The 22,956-nt window shown below is 47.1% G+C and overlaps 1 protein-coding gene across 2 annotated transcripts; it reads left to right on the top strand.

The window, feature by feature from the left end:
- The first annotated feature begins 6,205 nt into the window (after window positions 1-6,205).
- On the top strand, window positions 6,206-12,586 carry tmem200a (transmembrane protein 200A). Of its 2 annotated transcripts, none has more exons than XM_047022373.1 (3): window positions 6,206-7,239; window positions 9,800-10,316; window positions 10,454-12,586. In XM_047022373.1, the coding sequence occupies exons 2-3, from the start codon at window positions 9,820-9,822 to the stop codon at window positions 11,553-11,555; spliced, it is 1,599 nt and encodes a 532-aa protein (XP_046878329.1). In that variant the 5' UTR covers window positions 6,206-7,239; window positions 9,800-9,819; the 3' UTR covers window positions 11,556-12,586. The 2 variants fall into 2 exon arrangements, with proteins under 2 accessions (XP_046878329.1, XP_046878331.1); XM_047022375.1 differs by lacking the exon at window positions 6,206-7,239 and adding an exon at window positions 7,364-7,373.
- Window positions 12,587-22,956: the final 10,370 nt, after the last annotated feature.

Raw genomic sequence — 22,956 nt, 5'->3', positions numbered from 1 at the left:
AGCTACCTTTTTAAGCTTCCTATTGATTTATCTCTAACCACTTTATCTATGCTGTTCTGTTGCGGTTTATGGGGTGAGAGGCTATCCAGTTAACAGCCTTGACACTGGCCTGGTCTCTCTCTGTGAGAACCAGATGCAGAGACTCTTAAGAGGCATCTGCACGTCAGGCCAAAGCACAATACTGTTGGAAATCGTTTCTTATTCACTTGCCTGAGTCTGCCCCCAGTGTTAGATGGACAAGGATTTGCATATTTCGGGACATAAGATTAGGTATTGAGTCAGACAAGAACAATCAAGCACAGCTAGGTAATCTAGGAGGTGTCCGACAGTAACATGGCTTCAACCTGTCGGCCTCGTGCTACCTACTGCGTATAAATATAGCAAAAACATGAACAGCAACATGGCGGTACACAGCGCCTGGCTTTCAGCTTCAGTTTTCATGTATTACTGTCCCTGTTTCGTGTTATTTATGTCTCTTAGTTGTGCAGTATCACGGTGTGATGTGGGCTGTGTATGTGTCTGCAGGGAGAGATGAAGAACGCCTCGCTCTGAGAATATACAAACTTTAGAAGGATCTGTACCTCCCCTCTCAGCTGTTATGCTCAGGCAGCGATCAGTGGGTTTTAGTCTCACTCTTCTCCCAGGATCCTTCAGAGGACTTGCCACGTCGTCTGTGATGTGTTTGAACTCCAGGAAGTGATCGGGAGCCAGGAGAAGGGTGGCTGCAGCATTTGATTGGCAAACACAGACAAAGCTAGATGCAAATGACCGTAATAGAAATGATGTATTTTATTCTGCGTGCTGATTGTCTCCGAGGTTAAAAGATGTAAACGAGCTGTGTAATAAGTTATCTCTGTTATCAGGGCGGATAAGCCTAGACAGGATGGGGTTGGATAGACCCAAACACACAGGACTGGATAGAAGGAACGTTCATATAGCCTGGCATCTCTCCCTCCAATGCCAGCTAGCAGGAGTGACAGTAAAACGTGTGTGTGTGTATTTGTGTGAGTCAGAGGGTTGGTTTCTACTACATACGTACTATTTTTCCCTGGGTTATTAATATTGATGCTATGGTGACGTGAGCTGTTGTTTCCCTGCTGCACTACTAGGTAACAAGCTTTATTTAGCATCCATCCCATGACACGGATACACCTCGTCAGGCTACATGGTGAAGAGAGGACCACTTCCACTGTACACCCCATCCACACTGGAAAACCTTCACCCCATTGTGGATCCCAGTGTTTATTCTGTAAGCTTTCTCACTTGTTACTTGAGGATCAGCTGCATAGAGTCTAAAATGCAGTTTGGTATTTCCTGTGGACTTAAGTTTACAAGTCTGAGAAGCTGCACGTACTCCCCCACACGCACACAAACACAGCTAGTCCCCAGCCTTCTCTCATCCACTCTTACACTGGATTATATTGTTGCCAAGAACGGAGGACGTATCCCCCACTGCAGTGCACACGCACAAAAACTAGATACATTAAATACATCAACACACATACTTACAATGACATGCTGTCTAGCAGGTACTTCACCGTCTTGTAGAAGATCGTGAAATTAAAATAATTTATTATATCTCTGTGATCACATGTCTGTCATGTCAAGATACATAAGAAGTCATAAGAAGTGCTCATGACATAAATGATGCCTACTGTTGGACATTGAAATGAGATGTTTTATGTATTTTACTGTACTGTGGGACAGCATGTGTCTGTATCCTCTCTGTGGGACAGTATGCCTGCTTGGCATTGCTGACACGGTGTCTGGCAAGAATTAATGAGAGATTGTGCTGAAGTGGATTGTAATTTTCTGCAGTGAGAATAGCTTGGAGCCTTTTGAAGTCCTGTTCTCGCTCTGCTCCGCTACTTCTCTCCCAGTGAGGAGGCTTGTTTGCATAAACAGGGAGGGGGGAGGGGGAAAGGGTGAGGGGGGAAGATAGGAGATGAGAGACGGCGGGGAGATGGGCAGAGAGAAGGTGAAACAGGAAATGAGGAGGAGGACAGATGATACCAGAGGTCTGCTACTCTGCCTAGCCCGTGGTGAGGAGAATGGGATGGAGGAAGAGAGAGATGAGTAAGGAGAGAAGAGGGAGGAGAAAGTGGGGGGTGAAAGGGGAGATAGAAGAGAAGGGCTAGTTTCATAGAGACAGATTACACAGAGAGAGAGAAGATATAAAACAGAGTTATAGAGGTCCCTATTGTGTCAGAGGGTCAAGTCAAGCTCCAGGGCTCTTGGAGTAGAAACACACAAATCCACACTTACACACACATCCACTCTCTATCTCTCTTTCTCTGACACACACACACACACACACAAACAAACACACACATAATAACCACTTACCCTCTCGCTCTCCTTTACACACAAACACACACACCCTGTGAGAGCCAGTACTTTAAAGCAGTTGTGGTGTGGATGAGGTGTGTACAAGAATGTTTAAACTGAGGCAGAACCTTGTGTACGAAACCGAGAAACAAACACAATGTTTACTAGTACACCCTACGGTGAAACAGAAATGTAATAAACTCTACTGTTTCAAAGTGGTAAAGATGCAATATAAACATTCAGAGAGAAATGGCTGTGGGGAGAAGGGGCCAGTTGTTCTGTACTGCACTCAAAGATACACACACATGCAAACACAGTCATGCATGCATGCATGCACACTTACAAATGCATATTAACCTCCTGAATGAGCTTGGGTTCAAAAAGGAAAAGGAGGGAATACACTACTTTAAGATACATGCACACACACACATACACAGACATAGACACATACAGACACACACACACACACACTGTAAGGACACACTCACACACATCACAGACAAAGACATACACACAAAGTCAGTCCATTTAGAGTTTTGTGTCTAAAACCCACCGTGGCTATGTGCGACACTGAGTTTTCCAGACTCATGTCATGAAAGTTTGATTGCAGCCTTGGGCCATGAGGATCTGAGCTGCATCACTGATGAACATTACCCACCAAACACAAAGAACCACCACCCACTAAACACACAGAACCACTATCCACTAACAGAACCACTATCTATTAAACACACAGAATCACCCAAACACCACCAACAAATCTGGAAACCCGTACTATGGAGCTATAGATATGGGATCTCTTGATAAAGCATATAATTGATTTATAGATACATGGTCTATTGAAAAGGAATCTACTGATAAATGTCTACTAATACATGATCTTCTATTTCAGAATCTACTGATAAGGGATCTAATCTGACGGGCTACTCATACAGGATCTACACGATCAACTAGAAGAAATCTATGATGTGAAATGGTCACTTAACTGTGGTCTTTTGTGAAAACCTAAAATTGCTTTTAAACCATGTGCCAAGACGAATAGATAGTCTTAGCTGTATTCCAGAAGAGCTTTTTGTGAACATGGGTTTTATGTCTGGTCTGAATCACGGCTCTTTTTGTCTGGATGTCTTCCAGCATGTGTGTGTGTTGGTGAAGCACTTCTGCTCTTTGTCTAGATGTCTTTCAGCATGTGTGTGTTTTTGTGTGAGTGTGTTTGTGTGCGTGCGTGTATGTGCATTTGTGTGCGCATGTGAATCACTTCTGGTCTTTGTCTGGTCGTCCCCCACCATGCTGCCACAGCAACCAGCATCACCGTTCCCATGGAGACGCCAGAGATGGGGGGTGGGCGTCAATGCCATTTTCCCGTTGTACCTGTGTGAGGGTGTGAGTGTGTGCATGTGGGTGTGTGTGTGTTTTGTGGCGACAGTCCAACACATAGAGATCAACACAACACACAATCACTTGTATTCACACACCCAAAAACAAACATAATACTTGTATGCAAACATACACATTGGCTAAATAATTGACTGGACACACACACATACACACACACATACACACACACAGCTGTTGAAGGCTATGAAGAGACAGACACAGTCCTATTATGGATGTTTCCCTGATGTTGGTTATGTAAACCAGTCACACGGTGTCTCTGCACATGCTCCTCAGCCCCAGGTCTGAAGAGGGTTTCACAACCACCGCAGAACTCTGGGTCAGTGGTGGTCACGGTCACGGTCCTATTCCCATGTCTATGATGTTTTATGGCTGTTCCCTCAGAGTTTCTTCCAACTCCAAGCTCAATTTCTGGTCTCTGCCAGTTTCTCCGTTGTTTTCTCTCTCGTCTCTCCTTGGTCAGTTTCCCCCTGGTCTCTGGTCTCTCCCTGGTCTCTGATACCTAGTTTTCTCTCTGATCTCTACTTGGTCTCTTGATCTTACTCTGATCTCTGATCTCTCCCCGGTCCCTCTCTGGCTTCTGGTCTCTCTCTGGTCACTCTCTGGTCCTTCATCTCTGTCTGGTCTCTCTCTGACTTCTGGTCTCTCCTTGTGTCTCCCTGGTCAATTCGGATGACAGAGTCCTAGTTACTGTATCTGGGCACTCAGTAACAGACATTGTGGAATTATGGGCTGCCGCCAGCTGTTGTCGTAGAGACCAGCCCTGATGGAGCTCTGTGGACGTGATACCAATCATTCAGACAGTAGCTGGAGTCTCTGTAGGACTTTAGGTCACCATCCACACAGCCAAGTTTCCATTGCCTGGCTTCCGCTGCCCCCATCCATGTTTGGGGAAAAACCTGTGTGTGTGTGTGTGTGTCAATATCTTGTGGCTCCGCATGCTAGGGTTGTTAGTGTTTCGGGGCGGTGGGGGTGGGGGGGTGGGGTGTATGTGTTTGTGGTTTGGCCAAGCATATTCCTTTGTCATTGGCCGGTTCGTCTGCATCAACCATAGTAGGCCAAATATTATAGTCTTTGAATATTCCATTCTTAAAACGTAGATATATTTCCTAGACTTTTATGTTCTATAGTTGAACCATATCACATTCACCAGGACACCACGGCAATATCCATGGCAACCCCGCTTTCTTCCTTCACAACTCCATGGTGTAAACAGAGGCTGTCAGAGGTGAGAACGACACTGTGGTGAGATGGAGTGTCTGGAAGACGGCTATAAGCTCTACAAGGTGTAATGTGAGTGTAATATCTTGAACAGGAAAATGGGTAGAAGCCACGTTTCAAATCAAGTGCACAGTAGAAGCTGTATCTGTGTTTGTTTCTCTTACACACAAACACTGACACATACCCTTGCTCTAAGAACCTTTAAGCCCCTGACCATAACATATTCCTGCATCCAGAACAACTGGATTGTTCAGCTGCAACCCCATGCTCAGGTATACATACAGGAGGTGTTCAGGTCTAACCCCATGTTCAGTTTGTGTGGAGGTGACTGGTTGTGTTCAGTTTGTATGGGGGTGGATGGCGGCGTTCAGGTTCAGTCAGATAGTCATTAAGACCTATCTTTAGCTCCTCGAGGATGTGTCGTAAGATTACACCCACATTCCTGAGAATGAGACAGGGAAATCAGACGCGATAGCTTTCCATGTATTTATTGCTTTATCAACTTCAGCTGCACTCTTCTCTCTCCTTCCGCTTGTCTTCCTCTATATTTTGCTCACATACTCCTTCCTCTCCCTGTTTCTCTTATACACTTCTCCCTCGTCCCTCTCCTTTATATCTCCTTTATATAACTTCAAGTGACAGAAAGTCATTTAGATGCACAATGGCCTGTGTGCAGTGAGAGCCAGATAGATGTTAGGAGGCTGGGATAATCAGGTGGCTTTGACTGCAATGGAATCCCTCTGACCACGTCCATCTCTCTCTTTCTCTCACTGTCGCATTTCTCTCTGGCACCCTTCCACCCTCTTTAGTCTCTCTATCTCTATCTCTCTCATGTCTCTGAGCCTCTTTCGCTCTCTCTCTCTCTTTATTATATAGAGCCAAAGGAAAAGAGAAAGACATGCTAGGAAGCAGACTGATTCTTTAACATCCAGAGCAAATCCCAGCAACAGCTCATCTCCATGTAGATCCGTTCACAGATCATATGGCTGGTCCTCTCTAGAACCTGGGCATACTCTGAACTGGAGATCTCTGAATTCTAGAACAAGATGTGTGCTAATATTGGACTAGTCCAGGGGTCTGCTGGTTCTGGGTCTACAGTCTGCTGTTCTGCCTCGAGGGTGGTGTTCAGAGATTCAACATTCCCTGATCAGCATAAACACAGGAAATAGCTAATCCTCACATCTGTAACATCTCTGATATGGATCTCTGTGGGGTTAACCCTTTACCTGTCCACTTCTGCTGCCTAAAGAGTCAGTTGTGGACCCGGACTACTAGGATGGTAGATGAATAGGCTGATTGAGCAGAAGACCTGATTTCAGTCCAAGCTGTTTCCACCAGCACCAAACTGGGCAGACAGTGGAAAAGCCAGGACTGCTGTAGATCGTGCTGTGGTGAACTACCCTAGGAAGCCTGCTTTTGTAACCAGGGAGTAGCTTCAGTTTTCTGCACTAGGAGGGGGGTTTGGCTAGTCTAGTGCCTTCATCGGAATCTTATGTCTGTCTTCCTTTGCAAACATTGGCAGCATTAATGATGATACTGTATTCAGATGCAACTGCTGTGGGTACAGTTCTCTCTCTCTCGTGCTCTTTGTGCGTCACTCCTAGTGGGGCGTCACGTGGGGATGGAGTAGTTGCTTGGTCTTCCCTTCCCTGTAGTACAATAATTTTTCGAGCTTCGGGGACGACATCTGCCAGCACCCGAGCCCCGGGGCCGTTATCTATACCGTTTCAAACAGCGAGAGTGAGGGGGTGCACGCGAGATAGTTTTTTCAAGAGGAAAACATTAAATTAATCTCGGTATGAGGATTACAAACTGATTAAGAAGAAAGAAGTACTATAAGAAGTACAATTTTTTACATGAAGTTACACGAGCAACATGGAGATTTGCATTCGTCAGATATTTCATTGAACAAACTGTAAAACTGTTTCTACGTAGTGAAAACATAATTTTCCCATGTTCCACAGTTTGCAGTTGACCGGGTAGTCAATAACTTAAATTTTGGAATGTAAAGAGAAAACAATAAGGATTCCTCCCGTGTTGTTCATTGCTTACTGGTTTCCCAAGCTTGCGACCAATGGGTCTTCTCGGTGGCGCGCGGTTCTGACATGGAGCGTGATGACAACCGAGGCTTGGTGGCTTGGATGAGTAAGCTTAGTCACATCGGCATGCGGTTGTAACATCATGGAAATACAAACATGTCCTTGAGCAATGTCAATGAGAGGAATATGGGCTGTGTTGTAATTCCTCGCGCGTAATGGCCAAGTAAGAAGAGGGAAGACGCAGCCTCTTATACAGGTGAGTCTGCAGATCGTGCATTGACTGATAAATACCCACATTTTAACAGAAGCTGTCTATTTTATAGGACAACATTTTATCATTGAGAAGAACGGTTTCTTTTTTTCTTGAGTGACATGTCAAATATAATTTACGTGAGTAACATAAGACTATTTTTCCTTGATCTCAAACTTATCATACACCTGTATGATTTCACAGGTTCGACTGTTTTACTTTTTTGAAAACCTTTTAGCTTCATTACACGAACAAACACATCTGCCGTTGGTCTTTAGTACGGATATCGGAGCAGTTGGGAAGGACATCAAAGCTCTAATTGTCCTTTCTGGTCTCTATGGTGACCAAACCTTGATATTTACTGGAGACCGTCCAGGAATCTCGTGGAGGTGGTAAACGACTGTAACTTCTGATTTTCAGAGTTCTCTGCTCTCACACGACTGTATGATTGATGATTATTGTTTACTGTATCACCGATTCACTTCCCGGTAATCAGCGGTCCTCTAGCAGCATCCACCCACACACACAGCGCACACGCGCCTTTTTCTCCTGGATTTGGTGACACAGTCCCAAAGCATCGATGTTTTCTTGGCAAGACCACTGTAGAATTATTAGTCTCAGTATCTTCGTGTCTAAAAGCCTCACGTCTAGTCTGTGTGCCTTATGTGTATAACAAATTCTGGTTTATTAAACTTCTTTTATTAGCTCTCTTTGGAATTCATAACATCTTGTTATGGAACGTTCTTTACTTCCTTTTCCTTACGTTTCCTCTGTCAGAACCTCAGACTCAAGGTTCAATCTTCTTCTGTCCATAGCTGTCAAGCTCACACTCACTGTCTAACTGAGCCTGTCTGAGACAGAGAGAGAGAGTGAGAGAGAAAGCAAGAGAGTGATGGCATTCTGTGTGTTCCAAACACTTAATGAAAGGTGAGAAAGAAAGAAATAGAGGAAGAGCAAGGGAGATACATAGAAAAATAAATATAGGAAGTCAATAGCAACGGCAATGAGGTTTTATTGACTTACACACACACACACTGCCACCCGCTGGTCTCCTCTCTCATCCTGCCATTTGCTGGTGAACTTCACATCAGTCAGTATCTGAAAGGTTAGAACTCCCCTGCCTACTCTCTCAATAAACTAACACTCTCCAGCCTCCTCTACTAATAACCGTCAAATCCCACAGCAGATGCCTTTACTGAGAAGGGGGGGGGGGGGGGGGGTGGATGAGGGAGGGGGGGAGGCTCAAGGCAACTGTCATCTCTGTGCTAGATTTTCATATGCTTGTGTTTTAGATCAACACATGCCTGTCGGATCAGCTCATCAGCTTGTAAAGTGTTAAGGGCAGCCTTGTGCATTGACCCAGTACTGATGAAAGGAAGCAATGAGTGATGTTGCAGCACCCTACTCTTCCCAGACTGAGACTGTGCTTAGCAGGATGTGAGGACGTGCTTGTTGCCGCGCGACCTCCCACCGCTGGACTGAACTGTGCCCACACACGCCTTCTTAGCCCCGTCCAAGTGAAGAAAGAAAGCTGGGCTTCAATCTTTCTTTATTTAAGAGTGTTATTGACTAACTTCCTTGTCTGCTTTTAAAACTTTGTTAGTATGACACAAAGATGATGTTACTGGACAGGCAGGATGGACATGGAGAAAATTGAATTTGTGGGTGTGGGAGAGAGAAAAAGAGAGAGAGACAGAGACAGAGACAGAGACAGAGGGTGGTGGGTTGCATCAACGAGATGTGAACTGGAAATGTAAATAGAGTGTGTGTTCATAGAGATGGAAAGCAATCTAGAGAGAGAGAGCAAAAGAAAGGGCAAAGTAGAGTGTGGGAGAGGGCAGAAAAGGGAAGCTGGGGGTTGGGGGATAGACACAGAGAAAAGGATTTGGAGAGATGGAGAAAAACATGGATGAGAGAGAGAGAGAGATAGTGTGTAAACAGACAGAGACAGCTGGAGCAGAAGAGAGCCAAAGGTCACATGTAAAAGAGCAATCCTAAATTACATCTAAATCTGCTGGCATTAAAGCATTCCTTCCTTCCTGATGTTCCAGATGCACATAACCTCATTTTATCAGTCACATACCAGGATGTACATGAATCACCAAACATTTAAATGGACCACATCACGTGAGGGGAAATACCCACAATATACAGCTGAGCTGACAGTCTCGACTGTAATCCTATACTGTAATACAAATATCCATTCAAATGCCAACCTCAGGATTACGGATTCAGAATAACCAAAGACGTTCTGAATGGCTGTCTACGAACAGTACTGTATGGTTTCAACTTCTTAAACTGTAAATATTTGTGTGGACCTGAGCTATTGTGTGATTTGATGGAGAAGCATCAGGTGGTCAACCCTCTGTTGAATGATAACAACCACACAAAGACAAGTGTCATCTGAATGCTGTTTGTGTCTCTATAACTTGAAGGAGAGTGTCTTTGTGTCTGTCTGTCTGTGTCTGCCTTTGTCTACATTTAGTGTATTGTGTATGTTTACCTCTATGAGTGTGTGTGTGTGTGTATGAATCTCTCTGAGCATGTGACTCTCCTCCCTCCCCAGGGGTGTGTCCAGCTGCAGTGATGATAGCCACAGGTGGTGTGATCACAGGGCTGGCAGCCTTAAAGAGACAGGACTCCACCCGGTCCCAGTACCACCTCCAGGCCTCGCCCCCTGGCCCTGACGCCGCCCAACAGAGGAAAAGGAAGCGTCGGTCTGATGTGGTGGTGGTCCGAGGCAAGGTCCGCCTCTACTCTGCCTCCGGGTTCTTTCTGGTTCTGGGGATTCTGATTCTGATGGTAGGCGTGGCTATGGCGGTGCTAGGCTACTGGCCACACAAACACCCATTCCTGGATGGCCCCGCCCCTGGCCACACCCCAGAGCTTAAAATGACGTCCAATGGGTCATCTGTGACCTCTGATGACCCTGTGGTGACTTCTGACCCCCGTGGAATTCTAGCTAGGTTTCTGGAGCGCTACTTGCACTCAGAGAGGATGAGGATGATGGGGCCCTTCACCATGGGCATTGGAATCTTCATCTTCATCTGTGCCAATGCCATCCTGCACGAGAACCGAGACAGGTACAGCTGGGTGGAGGGAGGGAGGAGTAGAGAGGGATGGCCGTCTGTCGATAGGGTTCCTTCTCTTCCATTCTTCATCCCTTTCTTGCTCTCCTCTCTTGGCTTCATCTCCTCTAACCTTCCTTTCCTCTCCTCAGGGAGACCAAGGTGATCCATATGAGGGACATGTACTCCACGGTCATCGACATCCACAGTCTGCGCCTGCAGGAGCAAAAGCAGATGAACGGAGCCTACGGGGGCCCCCAGTACACAGGGCCCCTCTACTCTGGCCCCTACGCCTCCTACTCGGACCAGGAGCTCTGGGAGGAGAAGCAGAGCGCCTCCCGCCTGGCCGCCAACACCCTGCTCACCTTCTCAGGCCTGGGGGGCGAGGGCCGGGGGCCGGTGAGGGGTCCGGGGCGCTGCAGGGGGGGGTCCCTGAGAGCCAGCTCCACAGAAGAAGAGGAAGAGTTGCTAGGTGAGGCAAAGGGGGGCTTGCTGTCGCCCCTGTACAGGGATAGATCTGGGTCAGTGTTTGGGTTCCAATCAGAGCATGGGGCAGGGCGGCAATGGGAGGAGAGGGGTGGGGCTTTGAAGCGCTGCCAGACACGGTCCATCGTCTCCTCTTCGATCAGCGCGTTCACACTGCCAGTCATCAAGCTCAACAACTGCGTCATCGACGAGCCGGAAATGGACAGCATCACGGAGGACGGCGAGATTGCGGGGGAGAGGTCACGACCTTCAGTGATGATGTCATCACTGGCGGTTCCTGTTCCGGTCGTGGCAAAGGCCCACAAACCCCCTGGCCTGGCTCTGCTCAGGAGTAACTCCGCCTCCGAGTATCATAGCTCCTCCTCCTCACGCAGCTCACTGTCGCCAGGCTCCGCCTCCTGCCACTACCTCTCCCCAGGCGCTGCTCGGAAAGACTTTGGCTCGAACAACTCCCTGCACATGCTCGGTGCTCACTCCAAGTCCCTGGACCTTGAGCGGGGCGCGGTGTCCCTGAGCGTGGCGTCGGAGCAGAGGAAACACCCCAGCTGGCCCCGGCTGGACCGCTCCAGCAGCAAGGGCTACATGAGGCTGGAGGACCGGGAGGAACCAGGGGACCGGCTGCTGGCGCCCCCTGTGGCTGTGCAGAGGGACTACACCAAGAAGGAGAAGCTGCTGATGATCTCACGCTCACACAACAACCTGAGCTTCGAACATGACGACCTGCGGGGCAGCCACCTAAAGAGGGGATCCTCAGAGACCCGGTTCTGACCCGCTGAAGCTCTAAAACATGGAACAAGAGAACCCCAGACAGGCAAAAGGGGACCACAGTCATGACTCAATGTCTAATATGGAACACTAAAATTGAACCTTATAAAAAGGATAGTTACAACCTCTCATATTGACATGGATCATTTTAATAGAACATAGAAACCATACCTGGCAATGGAACTCTGTGATGGAATGTTAGAGCGTGAGGTTCTATAATGGCCCAAGTTGGGAGGCTGGAGGTATCAATAGGTTCTCTATGTCCACTATGTTTGTCAGATGGACACTCAGGAAGACTCACAAGTTTGATGGGAGACAAGCCACAGAGGTCTTAAAGGTGTGTGTGTGTGTGTGTGTGTATGTATACCTGGATGTGTGCAAGTGTGTGCAAGCATTTGTGCATCTGTGTGTGTGTATAAAGAATTGTGTTACAGATATGTGGGGGAGCTGTGAATTCACTAGCCCATGTTGACAGTAGTTTCAGGGGCAGTTGAGGTGGGGCTCACAGCCCCTGGTGTTGTATCTGTGTATTTATCTGTCCTGTTGTGTTGTTCCAGCATTGTGCGACAGGTAGCTGTTTGTTTTCAATGCTCAGTGTACACTTTCGAGAGTTAGCTAGATGTTTTGTTGCTTTAAAAATATGTATAACACACTGTTATGTTTAGAAAGGCAAGAAAGGAGTCTAAATGTACATCTAAATAATTTCTCAGAATAAAACCCATTTTTTTCAGTCAAGAGTGTTAGTCTGTGAGGACACCTCCTCACTCTATGCTGTGAAAGTAGATAACATGTTTTTGTAATTCTAGCCACTGATGTGTAACCCAGCCTTCTGTGTGTTAGCAGAACTTGTCAGAGTCATTATCACATTGTGAACACTTCCAGTCCAACTCACCTCCAGCTCTGATCACCTCCAGCTCTGCTCACTTCCAGCTCTGCTCACCTCCAGCTCAGCTTACCTGCATCCCTCCTCACCTCAAGCCCTCCTCACCTCCAGCTCTGCTCACCTCAAGCCCTCCTCACCTCCAGCTCAGCTCACCTCAAGCCCTCCTCACCTCCAGCTCAGCTCACCTCCAGCCCTCCTCACCTCAAGCCCTCCTCACCTCCAGCTCAGCTCACCTCAAGCCCTCCTCACCTCCAGCTCAGCTCACCTCCAGCCCTCCTCACCTCCAGCCCTCCTCACCTCCAGCTCAGCTCACTTGCAGCTCAGCTCACCTCCAGCCCTCCTCACCTCCAGCCCTCCTCACCTCCAGCTCAGCACACATGCAGCTCAGCTCACCTCCAGCCCTCCTCACCTCCAGCTCAGCTCACATGCAGCTCAGCTCACCTCCAGCCCTCCTCACCTCCAGCCCTCCTAACCTCCAGCCCTCCTCACCTCCATCCCTGCACACCTTGGACCCATCTATGCGGAGGTTTAGCATCAGGCAGAGAGAGGGCAGAGTAACCCATGGCCCTTGGTCTGATGGTAACCTAGGTAACCTGGGGGTTTGGGAAGGTTGGAGGCTGTGGTTCAATCTCTGTTAAGTTGTGTTGGAGTCAATCAAAACGCCTGTCACTGCCAGAATGATGGTATTGACTCTTTAATTGAACAGTGTTGACCATCATGGTGTGTATCACCAGAGATGCACTTGTTAGAGAAACTTGTATATACATGTTGGGTATTGAACATGTAGGTGTCTGGCGTCTTTTGTTCCTTCAGTTTCAACAGACGTCAAGGATAACATTATTTCACAAGAGCAACACCGATACTACCAAGAACACTAAGAAAAACATACCCTCCCACTCTTTCTCCTTTTTCATCACTCTCCTCTCCTCACTTTCATGTGCACACAAAGCAGAGTGCTACCATACAAAACATGGGTATTGCAGGGCATATAAGAAGGGATATAAAAAACTGCTAATGTAACATTTTTTCCCCTCTATTTAGCACTTTCGATATATGTCTCTTTCCACTCCACATCACCAACCCAATTCTCCTACATTAGTCCATAAAGCATCTTTTTATCCTATCTCCCTCCTGTCTCTCATTTGTCTGAGTGGTTTCTCTTTTACCCTTCAGCCTCTTTTAAGGAAATCAGCTTGTCTGCATGAATCACTGGGTAATCCTGGTGAGACCCTCTCCCTTAGCGAGTACACAGGAGGGCCCAGAGAGACCTGCAGAGCACACCCATGCAAATCCGGAAGATAATAGGAGTAGAGTTATCTCTGATCCTCTAAGATAGTAGTTTTCTCTCATCCTCTGTGTTGTACAGTTACCACCAATCCTCCTCGGTAGATTGGTTATCTGTATTATCTCTGATCCTCTAAGGTAGTATAGTTATATCTGAAGGATCCAAATAAAATCTAGAACATGTGGTTGCTAAAACCCAGCTGGGATCTCTGAGAGGGTCTGAGAAGATTACAGTTGGGGTTTTAGAAAGAGAGGATAGAGTTGTTTTTTGAACACCCAATACAATGTGCTCTAGAATAACAGTTCACCAATGATAATATAAAGCATTATAAGTCACACCACACACAATGCTGGTGACAAGATCCAGTCCAACCATGTGAGGTCCCAGCTGCTGGGGAGGTATCTGTCTGTCCTTGGTGACAGCATGTTCACCTCAATGCCTCCAGACTCCAGTAAGCTAAGGGATTATTTGACCCCTGTTTCCTAATTAGCAAACTCTCCCCAGAGATCACTCAACCCCATCCCACAGAACGCTATCCTCTTTGACCAGTGTGTGTGTGTGTGTGCATGAGCATGTGTGTGTAACGGTAAGCTGTCCCCAGGGGAACACAGGGATTCCTCTAATGATGTCTGGAAGGACGCCCTCACTCTAACCCCTTCCCTGGTCTTCTGCCGGAGCTCATTATAGATTGACTTTCACACGCTTCCACACATTCAAACACAGTTGGACACCCATACACACACACATGCACACACAAACACATGCACTTCTGTTCCCTCACACACACACACACACACACACCTGCTGAAACATATACAGACACATATCTTGGGGATACCTGACCACATATGAAGCCCCTCTACAGTAGCGTGCAGCCAGGTCCTGGAGCTTCCAGAACCCTAACACACCCAGCTCAGAGTATGAGCCACCACTGTTAATATTTCATCGTGCTGGTAAATATAGCAGTGATGGAGAGAGGTCTGTCATGGCCTGTCTGTAGGCTGTCTGTACTGCAGACCACCAGGGAGCTCTCTGGGACTGGGGGGTTATTGGTAAGTGTTGACCACTCAGATATGAGATGTGTGTGTGTGTGTCTTTCTAGAATTTCTGGGAAACACAGTTTTCATTTCTCTCTCTCTCTCTCTCTCTTTCTCTCTCTCTCTCTCTCTCTCTCTCTCTCTCTCTCTCTCTCTCTCTCTCTCTCTCTCTCTATCTCTCTCTCTCCTTCTCCCTCTGCCTCCCTCCCTCTCCCTCTCTCTCTCCCTCTGTCTCACTCTTGCTGTCTTTCTCTCCTGACAGTCTACATCTGTTTACAGGTTCCTCTCCTGTCACTGCCTCTGTACTTGCATGTTAACCTCTGAGTTAATGGTACCTTCTAGAAATAGCTACTTTTGTCACCTTCGCCTAGCTTCAGCCTCCAAGCATCTCTCCTCTCAACCTCTCTGCATCTCTCCTCTTAGCCTCTCTCCACAGCCTCACTCCTTTCAGCCTTTAATCCTCTCTGCATTTCTCCTCTCAACCTCTCTGCATCTCTCCTCTTACCCTCTCTCCACAGCCTCACTCCTTTCAGCCTCTCAGCCTCTGTCCTCTCAGCGTGCGTCTATCTGCAGCTTTTAGCTCTCAGGTCTCAATCTGTCAGGTCAAAACTATGGTGTAGTTTCTGTTGGCTGGCTGGCTCTGCTCTGCTCTGCCTGTGGGGTGTCATGTTTCCCAAAGCTAAAAGGTTGGTTCTATGGACTTTCTGTCAAGTTTTGTAATAGATGGTTATAACTGCTAGTCTGCTGTTTATGATGTGGTGTTCTTCAAGCAGTGGAGGTGATGTAGTTAGGTATCAGTCAGGCAGAAGCAGCCAGGCAGAAGCAGTCACAATAATCCATTCAAAAGCAGCCTTTCCTTAAACAGTCAATAACAGCTCACTCTCTGATCAGCTTCAAACACTGCATGACTCTCATAGGATGTGTGCAATACCCTGGTATACTAACCATCCTGAGACATCTAGAGATCAAGGGACTTTTTAAATGTGTGTGTGTGTGTGTTTGATTGTGTATGTGTGTTAGGAGGGATCTTGTCAGTCTTTAGAGACATTTAAAATGTGTATGCATGTGTTTCTGTGTGCTCAAGTATGTGTGTGTGAACATTCTGCACTGTAACCATCAGAATGAGAAAGAAATGATCTCTTCATCTAGCAAGCAATTCAGAAAGCAACTCTGCTCTCTTTGAGCCTCCTGGGAAATTAGTCTGGTGATCTCTGTTCAGGTGCAGCGTGGGTAGGATGTAATATACCACAATCCGACTTCACCTGGGACTCCTTATCAAAACAGACCACTTCCTGTCACACACTCTCTTTGTTTGAGCTTCCTGAATAAACACCAATCGTATAGGCCTGTTCACACAAATTGAATCAACAGTCCACATTTGAGATCTCAAGTACAATGCATTTGTGTGTGTGTGTGTTCTCCACATCCTTGAGGCATGGTCTGTGTTGATGTCAGAGCCTTGTCATGTGAGTGGAGATAAAACATATCACAGACTACCAGTATCACACAGCTCACCTGCAGAGTAGCTCCTCATAGAACGACCAACGAGGAACACACAGCTGTGGTGCACGACACATGACTACTGCTGACTGTATACAAACACACAGCTGTGAATGCTGTATATACACAAATACAGTGGTTCATGCTGTATGTAAATAGGCACAGAAGTGCATACTGTAAACAGACAGATAGTGACTCACACAAGAGTGACTGTCATGGTTGCTGCTCATGATAGGTTAAGTGTCCCAGCTCCACTCAATGATTTATACGTGACTCTCTTTCACTTGGCCAGGGGAGAAGCTGAAGGAGGAGCAGGGCTGGGTGGACTAACACGCTGTGTGTGTGTGTGTGTGTGTGTATGTGTGTGTGTGTGTGCGTGAATGTGGATGGAGAAGGACAAGAAACTTGAGCCGAGTTAAAAACTGTTTTACATACTAACCCTATTCTATTGTACTCCACATGGAAGTATCACTAGTCAATCGGAACGTGTAGCTGTAGTTTAACAGGGGTAGCTCTGAGAGGGTAACGACCCCCTGGGGGCCGTCGATGTCCGACCAGGGGGTTTGAGTCACAGACCCACTTCCTCTCTTCCTGCCCGAGCTGACATCAGCCGCCAACACGCCCAACCACAGGGGAGGAGGTTTCTGACAGCCGTTCTACTAACAACCTCAATAAAGTTTGGAGGAAGAGAGAGAGAATGGGAGAAGAGAGAAGTGAGAGAGAGGAGGGAGAGAGAGAGGGGAGAGGTGCCACAGACAGCGTCTCACCCACCCTCCTCCGCCTCACCCCGCTCACTTCCCCCATCTCACCCCTTACCCATCATTCCCCACTCTCCACTATCTCTCACCCTACTTCTTTCTCCCATCACCCCCCTCCCATCCCTCCCCTTCCTCCCTCTCACCCCTCCCTCCGTCCTCAAACCCTAGATACATCATCCTCCATCCCCCATGGAGGTATCTCCCCTCTGCAACCATCCAACTATCTTACCTCGTACACACACACACATCAGTTCATCATCCTCTTCCTCATTCATGTGAATGAGCTGTACTGAGTGACTCAGTGCGTGTCCTGCATGCCCAGCCCCTGCCACAGCCATCCGTTGTGACACACATCTGTGACATGCCTGATGATAAAGTCAAACTCTGGAGGAGAGAGGCAGGAAGCACGTAACAGGATGGTTGCTCCCAGGAAGCGCTGTCTCTGCCAGCCCTGCAGAGTAATACATGCTCCATTACTGGTGGAGTCCAATATCTAACCAGCGCAGTGCTGCTGGCAGCCAGGCAGATGGATCCATCTCTCCATCCATCTCATTTTAGTAAACCATTTGTGAGAAGGAGGTGACGGAGGGAGGCAGAAACCATGAAGACTCTGATTGGTTGTAATTGGTTCATTTCAACAACTCGTCCCATCCTCCTGGTGAGAACACAGCCATCCACCCGGAGCACTGGGAAACACACACACACATTCACACATACTGATGTGTCTATCTCATCTTACCTCATCTTCACACACCTCTGCACTCTTGGCAGACCATTTACATGTCTCCATGGTGATGGTTGCCATTCCAACACCACGTCTTTGGTATGATGATCAATAGGAACAGAACCATACATGAGAGGGTGATTGCCTTGGCGATCTCTTGGAGAGTTGGCATTCACATAAAAATACTGTACACATGTACAAACATACACACAGAAACATGTCCATACGCACATACGTACAGACAGGTTCTGTGTTTTTATTCAAGTCCAGTTGAGCTCGGCACACCAGCAGCAAGGTCTCCCTTTCTCTCCTTTTTCTCTCTTTACACTTCACTGACTTTTCATAATTATATAAATATTTCATTATTCGACGATGCACACCCATGGAATGAATAATGTAGAGCCTGAGCATCCACATGCCTCTGCGACTGCTTCTGTGTGTGTGTGTGTGTGTGTATGAGAGAGAGAGATACAGGAGGGGGGGGGGGGCGAGATTCAGAGGTCAGCCTAGTTGAGGTTTGGTTTCTCTGACTCACAGTCATTGGCTGAATATGTTTGAGTTCAATCTGATCTCACAAACTAAATTGCCTTGCCATGTGTGTAAGAGAAAGAGAGAGAGAATCTGATTGATCATCTCTGGTCACTAAGGTGTAGGTTTATTGACCCTTAAAACACATGAATTGTATGTATTGCTGGCCTTTCCTTGACTTCACTTTACCTCACTCCTCTCCTTCACTCTCATCCACTCTCCTCCGCTTTCCCTTATCTGCCTCTCCTCTCCCTCAGTCTCTGTAGGGGTGGTCATGCCCTCCAGAAGTATCACAGTAATGAAGCTCTAAATTAAAAAGAAAGTCTAAGAGGATTAATACCATAGTAACCCTCATATAGTACTCTAATCCTAAGAGATGGGAGTGGGGAGGAGGAGAGGAGAGAAGACCGAAGAGGAGAGAAGAGGAGGAATATTGATTAATCCTTTTTGGTGACCCCACTTGAAAACATAACACCAGAAATGTGGGCAGGATTACACTTTCATTATACTTAGATATATTAACTAGTAGTGATTTGAAGATCAACACTGATTGGTTAAGAACCCCATGCCAGCTGAGGACAGTGGGACCTGAACGGTTACCTTTAACAGAACCGAGCTGCTCTGATGCGCATGCCGTTTCTATAGCAATGCTCTTTACTGCTGGAACCCCCCACAACCTCAATCACACCCACACACACACACAAACACCCGCTCCTCCTCCTCCTCCTCCATCGATGCACAAACAGCAGATTAATTGCCAATTATCCCATTAGTTTTTTCTTCTTCTCTGTGTCATTGAATAGACATGACATATGTGGTGCTGTGTGTTTTATACCAATAATATACTGGACATCTGATGGTATATAGCTTTTTTTGAATTCACAAAGCTCTTTTTCAGATACTGTCGTCCTGAGGATGACGAGTGCGTCCTGGCTAATTCAGCAGAAGGTGTCTTTATCTCCTCAGTTTGACAGAACCTGGTCAGCTTGTTTCAGAAGAGGTGCTGTCCAGCTTGTGTTTTGGACGTGTCTGTTCTGAGCAGGTTATAAAGGAGCTGTGGGAGGAGGACAGGGTAACAGATACAACACAGGAGAAGATCAGGAGAAGATAGGCCATCTGCCTGCATTGGTCAGTAGAGGATCATTGGAATGAAGACTGCCTCACTACATAAACACGTCTGATAGATAGGGAGCTGTGCTGCCCTTCCTCACAGCCACATCCCTGTTCTGGAGTTAGTTACTGGGAGTGGGAGTCGGGAGAGAGAGGAGAGGGAGGTATGGAGAGAGAGGGAAGGGAGGAGAGAGATGAGAGGAGAGATGAGAGAGGGAAGTCGAGAGAGGTACAGATAGGGAGAGCTGGAGAGAGTGTCCCAGCAGGAGAATGAGAGATAGAAAGGATTGAGAAAAAGATACATTTGACAAAAGAGAGAGGAAAAAATGAACCTTCTCATGCATCTATTCTGAGTTATTAAAACACATTCCTTCTCTAATCAGTTCCGTCCCTGGCTGGGTTTGTCACTGAAGCAGGGAGGAGTTCTGAGTCTCAGTGGGCCTGGATCCCCAGGGCACATGTACATGGATCTAAGATGAAGAGACCTCAGCTGGCAACTACTAATCTCTGATTGGCTCCTCTCCACAGTCACCAGCCAATTGAGACAGCAGACGGGCCAGCTGGAACACTGTTCTGTCCTCTGGTGTTGACTCGTTGGATCTGTTTTCCTGGCATTCTCCTCTTCAAATATCTGGCTCTGTTATTGTGGTCAGAAGCAAGGGCTTGAAGAAACCTCGCACTCCTTCATACACTATCTTTTCTTGCTCTCTATTGCTTTCTGTTCCTCTCTAACCCCCCCCCCCCCCCTTTCTCTCCTGCTAGGACGAAGGCTGAGACAAGGGAAAGGCTTGCATCATCAGAGGTCTCCTCAGGCAGCCCATCACAAAGGTCCCGAACCTTAAACAGACAACAACCATCACAACATCACACCCGTGATTACAGACAAGACATACATCTTTGGCTCCCTAACACATACACACACACACACACACACACACACACACACACACACACACACACACACACATGCTCCCATGCACATACACACCTACAATATTGCGTTTCTGGGACCTGGCTGCATGCGGTGCTGGTGGTTCTGTGTACAGCGTGTGCAGACTGACAGGCATGTGTGAGACGTGAGAGAGAGGGCAGATGGAGTGATGAAACGCTGCAGAGAGACAGAGACAGAGAGTGGTGATCGAATCAGAACATGGTGACAAATAGACAGCCCTGTGTGATGTGAGAGGGTGGAGTGAGATGCTGAGAGGCACAGAAAGAAAGAATGAGAAACAGAGAAAGAAAGAGAGAGGGAAGGACATAGGAGGGGAAAAGAAGCAGGAGAAAGAAAGGAAGAGAGAGAGGAGAAAGAGATGCAAAGAGAGAGAGGTATTTATTTAGGGTTGACAAAAAGTGTGTGTGGCTTGCCTAATTACAAGCTCTGGTCGGTTAACAATGTTTTCTAGCACAACGGGAACTTCCTGTCGTTCTGATTAAGACCTCTGATTGGCTATCAGCCCTCCAGAGAGTTATATTTAATCCTGATGATGATGATCATTAACAAGGCTTTGGTGATTAAGACACTGATTACAAGGGAGGGCAGAATCGCAGATCACATAGAAAATGTATTATTAATACACAGACTGCTAGGCAGTCCTCTACAGATGTGTGCATGAAATTCTGAATCCCTGATCAATCAGTGAAGAGGCGTATCTATAATCTGCTAAATCTTTTTGATCACCTCTCAGCTTCCCAAGACTAACTTTGACTTCAGTTGCTAGGGTGTATGGAGTGACTGCACATGGCAACCAAAGATCTAATATTTCTGACACTCATGCCAAAAAAAATGAAAAAAAGGAGAGATGTCTGGAATGAACACATAAACCTTGCTAGGAGTCTAAAGACCTACAAACACAATACAGGTTTCACTTTTTATCTGAACAATGTTTCTGATCAGATCACTTTACTTCAACAGCCAAACATTCACTCAACAGTCAACCACACTTTCAGAAGATCTGCTCCATCAACAGCCAATGACACCCTCACAAGATTCCAACAACCAATCACACACCTTCACAAGAGCCAATCTCAGTGACTCTTGAGAGATGACATAATCATCATGCATTAATGATCATACTCATACTGTTAAGAGGTCAACGACCCTCCAGCCCTCCTCCCTCTAACCCTCTGGGGTAACCATTAACCCTCTTGGTCAATCCTCTTAGTAATCATGGGGTTGTTTGAGCTGAACAAAGTCCACGGCGTCGTCATTAGCTGTCTGTGGCAGTGCTGCTATTTCTACAGCAGAAAACCTGGCGACAGAGACAGAGTATTGGGAGAACATCGAGACACATCAACTCCTACAGTTAAACCAGCAGAGTTGGCTTCCTGCTACTTGGTTAGCCCAGCACTACAGTTAGCTCACTGCTAAAGAGTTAGCCTAGCACTACAATAGAGGTAACATAGCACAACAGTTATCCCACAGCTAAGAGTTAGCAACCTTCACAGCTATAGTCAGAAGGTGACCTAGTATCTCCATCTTTCTCCAGACCAACCGGGCTGCCTGAGGAACCTCCAAACCTGCCTTCACGTTCTACTGTGGGACACAGGACCTACCCTGCACCGTTCTATGGTGGGACACGTCCCAACACTGCTGCTGTGACCTACCCTGCAGTCTCCTACCAGACACAGCTCTCCAGAAGCAGCGGGGTTACCCTCTGAGCCAGCATGGCCCTGGCCTCCCTGACCCTGCTCCTGAGAGAGGCCCCTGGCTGGCTGCTGTGGGCTGGCATCTTCCTGCCTGTCACTCTGCTGCTACTGATGCTGCTGCTCTGCCTCTGCTGGAGGCTCAAGCTGGGTGAGACACACACACACACACACGTACACACACGTACACACACATACAAACAAGGACATATACGCCTACACTCCAAACCAAGGTGAGACACACAGAAACACAGCTAGTGGCTTTGCACATTTCATGATCCAAGCTGGTTTGACCTCTACTTAAAAGTCTAACACTAGAGAGAGTTTGTTAGAAAAAAAAGTGTGTGTATGTGTGGGTGGAGGCTGACTGGTCGATGCTCCTCTTCAGTTGTTCAGTATTGATGCAGTTACTGAAAGAGGTCCAACTCTGCTGGGAGGAAACAAACACACACACCTCTCTTTAGCCTCACCACAAACACACACCTCTCTTTAGCTTCACCACAAACACACACCTCTCTTTAGCCTCACCACAAACACACACCTCTCTTTAGCCTCACCACAAACACACACCTCTCTTTAGCCTCACCACAAACACACACCTGGCGTAACATACACAATATCTGTCCACAGTTGAAGAGGAGCTAGACTCCGCCTCCAACCCCAGGACCACTGCCTATAGGCTGGCCTACGGACGTCTGCCTCCTCGAAACAGACGGAGACACAGACACACACCTGAGACCTCACACACACAGAAAACATACACGTTCACTGAAGAGACTGTTTCTCAGAGTACTGATCAGTGTTCTGATCAGTAATCTAAGCGTCATGAGGATAGACACTGTTCTTGATCTGTGATTAATGTGAGAACCGGAGACACAATCAGGCCAGTCAGAGAGGTCTGAGTAGAGAATAACAACCCTTTATTCCAACAGTGTT

The sequence above is a fragment of the Hypomesus transpacificus genome, chromosome 6 (assembly GCF_021917145.1).
Source record: "Hypomesus transpacificus isolate Combined female chromosome 6, fHypTra1, whole genome shotgun sequence".
NCBI classification, from domain to species: domain Eukaryota; kingdom Metazoa; phylum Chordata; class Actinopteri; order Osmeriformes; family Osmeridae; genus Hypomesus; species Hypomesus transpacificus.
Note: the sequence above shows the minus strand (reverse complement) of the source record. Positions and strands in the feature narration are given on the sequence as shown.

Bases quoted from the DNA above. Each gene is read 5' to 3' on its own strand.
- tmem200a (XM_047022373.1), top strand. From the start codon at position 9,820: ATGATAGCCACAGGTGGTGTGATCACAGGGCTGGCAGCCTTAAAGAGA. The intron at 10,317-10,453 runs GTACAGCTGGGT...TCCTCTCCTCAG, and splicing joins CTGCACGAGAACCGAGACAG to GGAGACCAAGGTGATCCATA.